Source organism: Physella acuta, unplaced genomic scaffold, assembly GCF_028476545.2.
Source record: "Physella acuta isolate Inbredline_101_S28 unplaced genomic scaffold, ASM2847654v3 ptg001249l, whole genome shotgun sequence".
In the NCBI taxonomy this organism is placed as follows: Eukaryota; Metazoa; Mollusca; class Gastropoda; family Physidae; genus Physella; species Physella acuta.
The window spans coordinates 350,758-359,377 of NW_026732765.1; the positions used below are offsets into that span (position 1 = coordinate 350,758).

The 8,620-nt window shown below is 29.4% G+C and overlaps 1 protein-coding gene across 1 annotated transcript; it reads left to right on the forward strand.

The window, feature by feature from the left end:
* Window positions 1-182: 182 nt before the first annotated feature.
* LOC131957482 (eukaryotic translation initiation factor 4 gamma 3-like) lies at window positions 183-8,071 on the forward strand. Its single transcript, XM_059322322.1, has 13 exons — window positions 183-317; window positions 1,212-1,323; window positions 1,524-1,612; window positions 1,756-1,948; window positions 2,504-2,607; window positions 4,138-4,191; window positions 4,460-4,603; window positions 4,903-4,962; window positions 5,208-5,354; window positions 5,925-6,001; window positions 6,450-6,606; window positions 7,024-7,119; window positions 7,444-8,071. The coding sequence occupies exons 1-13, from the start codon at window positions 219-221 to the stop codon at window positions 7,465-7,467; spliced, it is 1,356 nt and encodes a 451-aa protein (XP_059178305.1). The 5' UTR covers window positions 183-218; the 3' UTR covers window positions 7,468-8,071.
* Window positions 8,072-8,620: the final 549 nt, after the last annotated feature.

Here is an 8,620-nt window from a genome sequence, read left to right on the forward strand (position 1 = left end):
CGAAAATTTCTTATACACTAGATGTCATGAGATCCAGCTATAAACTTTATTTAAGAATAATGACTTCTAAAATATCTAAATAAATAAATAAATGATAGATCTATACAAAAATAAATTTTTGAATGTTTATCATTAAGTTGTGATGGCCACATTTTAAAAATGTTATTTTTCAACAGCTGTTTGCAACGCCTTTAGGACCAATCAGAACATTGAGTCCAATGGGTGAAAGTGGAAGTACAAAATCCTCAGACAGGCTCGTAATTTCTCCAGTCTCTGACCTGTGTACCGACTCATCACGGTCATCTGTCTCTTCTACAGTAAGTTGTTCTAATTTATCTTGTTATTGGTCTTCATAATTTCATTTTTTTACCTTTTTATATAGATAATTTAACGAAGTTAATTTTTGTTTGTATATCAGCTTTAATTTAACACAGGCCATAAAAATTAAAGCCTAGCATTAAAGTTAGGCAGCCTCACGGTTTAGTCTGCTATAGCTGAATCTTGCTTTTGTTGGAGCTGACATTAGACTCGTGAATATTTGTTTTGGGCAGTTATTATTTCAATTTTTTAATGTAATTTAGTAAAGTAAGTGAAGTTTCCTATAAAACCATGTGGCCCATGGGGTAGATGAAATAGAGTTCATCTGTTTCTGTGACCTCGGTCAGCACAATGCCCAGTCGCCTTACTTTCCCTAATGTAAGTCAGTTACCCACCAGAGTTGGGTGGACTCATGGACTTGCAATGACTCTAGCCAGGAACCCCGAACTTGAGACTTTCGGGTTAGCATACAAATGTGTCGGCCTACATAGGCTTATAATTTAAATATATGTCACATACGAGTACATGTATGTGCATACGCTTTGATCATGGCAGACTTAATAATAACGATATTTATCTATAATTTGTTAATAATAAAGTTGGATGTAACATTGTTTCTCTGTAGTTAGTAGGCTTATGTCATGGTGTCACTACCACACTCTTGTAATATTTGTCGTTTTGTACTTAAAAGACTATTTAACTTTAATTAATTATTAAAAAAATGGCAAAAAGCATTTTTCTTCAGTACATTTTGCATTTTTTTGCCATGGTATCACCCTCCTAAATGTTGTCACCCGGTGTGATCTGCACCCCCGCCCTTGCTACGCCTCTTGTCCATGCCATCCCATATTTTTTATGTAGGTACTATGAATTACATATTTTTTTAACTGTAGAATTCTGATGATGAAGAAAAATCCAAAAAAGACAACTTAAATAAAATTACTGCTGATGGATCATGTGATGATCCACCTTTGGGATCTTTTTATTTAATCAAGGAGAGAACAGGTTCTGTTTAGTTTTATTACCAGTAGCGCATATTTATGGGTTTTAACATTTTTTTTCACCTTTATATTTAGTGTATTTAATGGAATACACAAAAATCGTTTTTACAAGTAAATTTATGTTGTATCATTTATTAATATTTATTTATAGAAAAAAAAATATAATTCTTTTCATTTTAAACTATTTTTTCTTTCCTCTAACAGATTCTGGTCAGAGTGCTAATTTAATTGACAGTTCAGCTGTTAGGAAGAAAATAGAAGAACTCAAAAACTTTGGGTCTATGTTTGACAAAGTAAAAATCTCTATAATATTTAATAGTTGTTTTAAATTTTCTAATACCATTTTTATATTTCATGGCTGTGATAATCAAGAACTATTTACATTAACTCAAAATCTTTGTGAACAATCTAACATATGATTTTGTATATTATTCAGGCTTTGGTACCTTCAAAGGGTGATTCTGAAGTTAGTGGAACTAATACATGCATTGATTTCAGTAAAGAGTTAAGTGGGGTTAGTGAGAGCCAGTCAATGCAGTTGCAAGCAGCTAATCAAAGCAGCATTACAAAAGCACCCAGTGCAACTGTTGAAACTACTGGCATGAAACAAAGCAGAAAAGAAGTGCCAGGTTTTTAAAAAACTACTTCTTCATAGTCAAATTATTTTTAAAAACTACTTCTACATAGTCAAATTATTTTAAAAAACTACTTCTTCATAGTCAAATTATTTAAAAAAACTACTTCTTCATAGTCAAATTATTTTAAAAAACTACTTCTTCATAGTCAAATTATTTTAAAAAACCAAACTGCAAAATTATTTAATTTTTTTTATATCAAAATTATCAGTTCAATTAACAATAAAAAAAATTATATTATATATTCATAGTTGCATAAGATAGTATATATTGTGTTATTATAATTCTGTTAGATGAAATCACATCATTTAAGTTGATTTCCTCTCTCCCGTTTCATTTGTCACACATCACAACATCAAGCTCCCCCTCTTAAAAAATACAAGATATGCTAGGTCACATTTCTTAAACCTCCCCCACACCCTCTCCAAGGTGTGATGTAGGTGATGGATGACCCTTTATTCCAATTCCTTAAGCTGATAATTTTTCAAAATAATATTTTTTAAAAATTGTTTCTAAAGAACTAATGATTTAAATATTTGAATTCACCAGCCAGATATCGTTACTCAAGAGAATTTCTTCTGAAACTAAGGGTGTCACCACTCTCTCTACAAATACCAGAAGGGCTACAAGAACTTGAATGCTTGTGTAAGAAGGTACATTTGATAAATGTGTTTTGAAAAATTCTGTACAGCTACAGGGATGGATGGATGATTTCCAAAAATTAAGTTACAAATTAAAAATTTTAAAAGAGGGCTGTACTTCTATCCTTAAATACAAGTTATTTACCATAAAAAATGTTCATATCATTCCACACTTGCTTTATAAGGGCATATCAGGGTTCAAGGGAGTAGAACGTCACTGAGTCCACCCAACTCTGATGGGTACCTAACTGACATTAGAGAAAGTAAAGGGGGCTGGGCATAGTGCTGACCACATTATCCCTTCATATGCCAAGGTCAAGAAACATGAACTCTACTTCATCTGCCCAATGGATCACTAGGTCTAAAAAGAAATATTTACTTTACTTATAAAGGCATAACTAGTTTGAGCAATACTCATTAGCTATGCAGACCACAATGGGATGAAAAATGAAGTAGTTCACACAGCCATATTATCAGCTACTTGACCCACAAGTTTCTACCTATCCACTTGCTTCCTCCCCCATTTCATCCCCCCCCCTGGTTTAGGGATGAGGGACTGTTTGGTTAAGGGACAACCTATGGTATCAGTGCTAGGTGTTGAACTCATACTTTTGGATTTGCAAGTGTGATCAACAGCTAAACCATTTTGTTCCTGTGGATGATGACACCAACCCCGCTGGTTTTTCAATTGTCTTTAAAAATAAACCGGGAGTGATCTCCCCTAAACTTTCTCGAATATTCTTATATAAAATAACAGGGGATGGGAACTCGGGCTATAGACATGATTTTTAATCCATTTTAAATACTTAAAGTTTTAAAAATAGAATAAAATCTCGTAGACAAATTAATTGCACACAGAGTGAACGCCAAATAAAAAAGCGCATAATAGTGCGCAATATTATTAGTACTTTTAAAATTTACATTAGTTTTTTGAGAAATCTGAAGTAGAGTAAATTACTACTTCCAGTCAACGGAAATTACTCAAAATTTTACAGAAGGTAGAGAATTAGATCTTTTACTTAAATGTGAAATTTCAATTATCTATCTGAAATAGTACTCAAGTTATAGGCTTTTGAAAAATTCAAAGTAGGAAAAGTACCACTTCCGGTTATCGGAAATCGCTCAAAAGTTGATACGGATCTACGATTTTGATAAAATACTTATATATGAAATTTCATCAACCTAGCTGTAACGCTACTCAAGTTATCGTGTTTACACACGGACACACAGACACACACACACACACACACACAGACATACGGACAAGATTGCAAAATTATGTTTTTCCGTATCAGTGAGGTGTAAAACGTCGAGATCTGTAAAAATCTCGATTTTTTTTTTTTGCACGATTACAATACTTTCTCTATACTTCGTATATACGAGAAAGTAATATAAAAAAAAACTCAATTATAAAAATTTTATATTAAAGGTATTGGTATTGATAGTTATTTTTCTTCAAAGTATATGTCCTAAATATATTTTTAGACTGGTAAAATGATGATCCATTAAAGATCATCTAACCATTTATATTTTATTTTTTAGCCTCACATTCAAGGAAAGTCAATTGATGTGTCCCATCCTGGATTAGACAGAAAAGTAAGTTATTTAACAATAATTGTTTGCTATCTGTATCTAAGCCATTATGATTAAGGGTTTATACCAAATGATTATTGATATGGATACATGTAAATACAATAATTTTTTCTTATTTTTATATTGTAATTATAATTCTTGTTCAGCTTCTTTAATGTTTTAAAAATATTTGTGTAATATTAAAATATATACACTAGAAACTAATCTAGTTCTTATAAAAATTATTTTTTACCAATTGAATATCTTCATTATTTCATTATTTCAACTTTAGTGGAATTCCCTGAAGTCTGATGTGCTATTCTACCTAAGTAGGCTAACAGTAACTAATGTCAAGGTCATTGTTGATGAACTGCAAAAAATTAATTTTGAAGTTGAAAATGATCTAGAACAATTAGTCAAAATTATTTATGAAAAGGTAATTGAATTAGTATTGTATCTCTTTTCATATAATTTAAATAATTAAACATTCCACAGTTATTTTAACTTAAGTCCTTATTAAAACCACAAATATAATTAGTGAAGAATAAATTAAACTATTTTCTATCAATATAAGTATTATTTGTAAAGCATATTGCAGCTTCTACACCAAAACATACAAATATTATATTGTGAGTATTATAAAGTTAGAAGTTTTTTTTATTAAGTATGGACTGCTCATTGATGTTTTGATTTAATTGGCTTATGTTAATTATTATTAAACTATTTTTCTAACAGGCAATTTTAGATTCAAAAAATTTAAAAGCTTATGCTCAGCTTTGCTTAGAAATGTCTCAGGTGAGAATGTTTACGACTATTTAAAATTTGATTTTGCCTTTGGTATAAAACTGATATAAATCTATTAAATACAAATGTCATTTTCATACAGTATAAGTATAGTACAATAAAAATAATTTTTCAGAAAATGAAAATGTGTGTACATTTTTGTGCATTTGAAGTATAAAAACATAATTTTATCAAAATGTTATATTTATTTACTCTTTTAGTTTTTATTAATAGATATTTCTTTTGTATGTTTTTAGTTATCAGTACCAATCTTCACATCAAGTCTCAACATTGCATTCCGTGAAGTTCTAACTAAATTTTGTACAAAAATGTTTGACTCAGAAAAAGCTTATTTCAGCCGATTAGAGAAGACGGAAACTTCTGAGCAACTCAGTGGGGATGAAGTAAGTACAGTATTTTTGCCTACAGCATCATCTGCCTATTTCCGTTCTATGGGGTACTGTAAGATTTGCTGTTTAATAATTTCATAATCAATAGCTCTTCTATAAAACTACTCATTAGGTTTATAAATTAGATCTTGCATTTTTTTTTTTTTAGAAAGTGCATTTCTATTTGTAATGAACAGCAACAATGTTTTTAAACATTAATCAACACAGTTGGCTGTTCAATTGAAGTAGAAAATGTTTTTACTTGGCCAAACTATTAAATCTGGCCAAATATAACATGTGATTCCTATCACACTATCAGTATCCAGTTTCCCTGTTTTACAATCCACTGATGTGCACAATACCTCTGGCAACTAAATTTGAATCAATTACACTAGGGGTCAGCTAGTGGGGGTGCTCCTTCCTGATTGCTGCCACCTTAATATTTTCAGCTGTATTTTTGTCTGTATTTTAAGTAGGTCTGTATATTTGTATTAGAGTAAAATAAATGTTTTCGTATGATGCTTTTTAGTTTTATTGGTATTTTTTTTTTTTAATTTAATACTTTTTAAAAAATTATTTAACAAGCCAGATAAAGCGGAACAACTGAAAAAGTCTACCCGGAAATTAAAACAGAGACGATCTAAATTTTTTGGAAATATCTTGTAGGTTAAGTTTTGCAGATTTAATTCATTAAGAATCAATTAATTCAATCATCAAGATAAAACTTAATACAATCATTAAAAGTTAAGTTACCCTTTTGGACTTGACAATCAATTGAGCATATGGAGTAGAGTTCAGGGATGTCCCAGAGACCAAAGTCTCTGATTTAAATAAACTAGTCTATTGTCTATTGATTAAGTAAAACAAAATTAAAATCCATAATTTGTTGATATTTTAGTTTTTTTCTTTATATTTATTCATGCATTTCTTGTCAATTTATAAATACTTATGCTTTTAAAAGAAAACTAGGCAATTAAGTTTTCTGAAGTATTTTTAAAAAGCTGTCAAAGCAAACCAAAGGATTTATCCTATTGTATAAAAAAGTTTGCAATAGAACATTATTCTTTTTTTAAAAAACTATGATTAAAATCTTATTTAATATCATTTTAGATTTTGCACTGAATTGTGTACAGTTGGAATTTTACAGCCAAATTTTATTTACAAATGTCTTCGATACCTCCTGGCAACATGTAATGAAGACTCATTCTCAGTACTTTGTCAGATTTTGGAAAATGTTGGATCCCAATTAGACACTAAAGGAATGAAAGTAAGTGAAAAGTTATTCAGAATGAGAATAATTTTGTAAGACTGTAATAAAACAGACATAATATCTAAACATTTTTATTCATATTGATTTTGACTTTCTCCTTTTATCTTTTTTAAGTTAATATGATAATCATTCACTTCCACAATGCTCTTTTTATTAATCTCATTTTAACTTAATGTGTGTCCATAAATTGGAGTATAAATCAATAATCAATGTGGTACTTAGATGTTCAAATATTTTCAGTTTTCTATTCCTTTGAAAATTAACTAAGATTTTTTTTTTCTTAAGGCATGTATCAAATCAAATGCATATTACATGCAGCTTAATCATATTTTAATTCATATTACTTGATTTTCATCCTTTGATAAATATTGCTATAAATATTGGTTAAATATTGGTTTTTTTTTGTGTTAACAGACTGAAATGGACAACATTTGTGACAGCATTATCAAACTTGCTGACAGTCATCCAAAATCTAGAGCATCTTTTTTAGAAATCATTGACTTAAGACATGTGAGTTCAGATCTTTCTAATTTTCATTGGGATGGTGTGTTCATGCTGTAATTTTGGGAGAGAAAGATTGAGATATTAAAACTTTTTGATGTGTTATATTTTAAAACAGTGTTTTTATACTCAGAATTTGTGAGATAGATAATGTATACTGATTAAAATAATTAATCATAAGGTATTCAAGAGTCTTACAAGAGACTGTTTGCTGGATTGTTTGTTATATAAAAGCAGATTTGATTTTGACATAAATAAATTATATTATTAATACGCATTAAGTTAATAAATATATGGGGTATAAATACTAAATAAATGTCTGATGTCTTTCAGAATAACTGGGGGCTTTCTATTTAAAAGTATGGTCCAGTGGCTAAAGAAGTGATTTAACTCAAGTGAAACTGCTGATGAAAATCTCAGATTCCTGATTTATAATTTGTTTTATAATTTCATATGCCTTTTTACAAAACCTTTTTCCAAATTTGTATTTGATTTGTGATCAACATATTTATAATTTTTTACAAGTACTTTGTTTATAATTTTATAATCATTTGTAAATTAGAAAGATAATGAGTTTACTATTTGTTTTATAAATAAAGTTGACACAAGATTTCACTGTACTTTGACTGATAAAAAAACACATTATTAAAGTCTTTCAACACTGTTTTTGCTTTGTGTGATTAACATTACAATTTTTCACAGATACTTTGTTAATAAATTTATAATAATTTATTAATAATCAATACAACCTAGTTCTTTGTCCAGCACTGCTTGTATTGGCTAGATGTTTTTTAATACAAATTGTGATGTTCTTTGCACCCTTTTTAGACTTGTTAAGATAAAATAAAGTTAACCTATTTCATGACTCCTGTATATAAAAGGATTATTCTGTCATCGTTATGAGTAGTCAGGTACCCACCAGAGCTGGGTTAGCTCAGAGAGGTCCTTTAGTCTTGAGCTTAACAACCAAACTACTATGTGCTTTACCACGCCAAAACACCTTGTGATGTAATCTGTTAAATGAAAGCTAATGCTGCATAACACTTTGAACTTTAGTGTAGTGGATGGTGACACTGATGTGTAATATATAGCAACACTTGTTCTATTGTACCTTAAGTGGCAGTACAGTCTTGTAGGTATTACTCAATGATTTAAAATGGTGAAAGTTAGCTTAATCTGTTTTGTTTGGATTTATTGTCTGGCAATGACATTTGTATTGTTGGTTGTTTTAAACAGTTTTTTTTTTTGGTGATTATTTCTTTGTATGGGCCTAACTAATAATGTTTAAACCAAGTTGTTTCATTTCAGTAAATGCAAACTTTCTAATTATAATTTCTCGTTTTTTTGCTTTATATTTGCCTCAGTAATATTTATAGCTATGTTTTATGAAAGATTATATGACACAAGTATTTCCTTCATAAAAACAAGACAAAATATAAATTAAGCAGCATTTTAATTTTAAAAACTGTATTTTAACAATGAACAACAATTATAAAAATATTTACAACAA

Coding starts and splice junctions, on each gene's coding strand:
- LOC131957482 (XM_059322322.1), top strand. CDS start 219: ATGGGTGAAAGTGGAAGTACAAAATCCTCAGACAGGCTCGTAATTTCT. Junction 1,324..1,523: donor TTTAATCAAGGAGAGAACAG/GTTCTGTTTAGT, acceptor TTCCTCTAACAG/ATTCTGGTCAGAGTGCTAAT. Junction 6,607..7,023: donor TAGACACTAAAGGAATGAAA/GTAAGTGAAAAG, acceptor TTGTGTTAACAG/ACTGAAATGGACAACATTTG.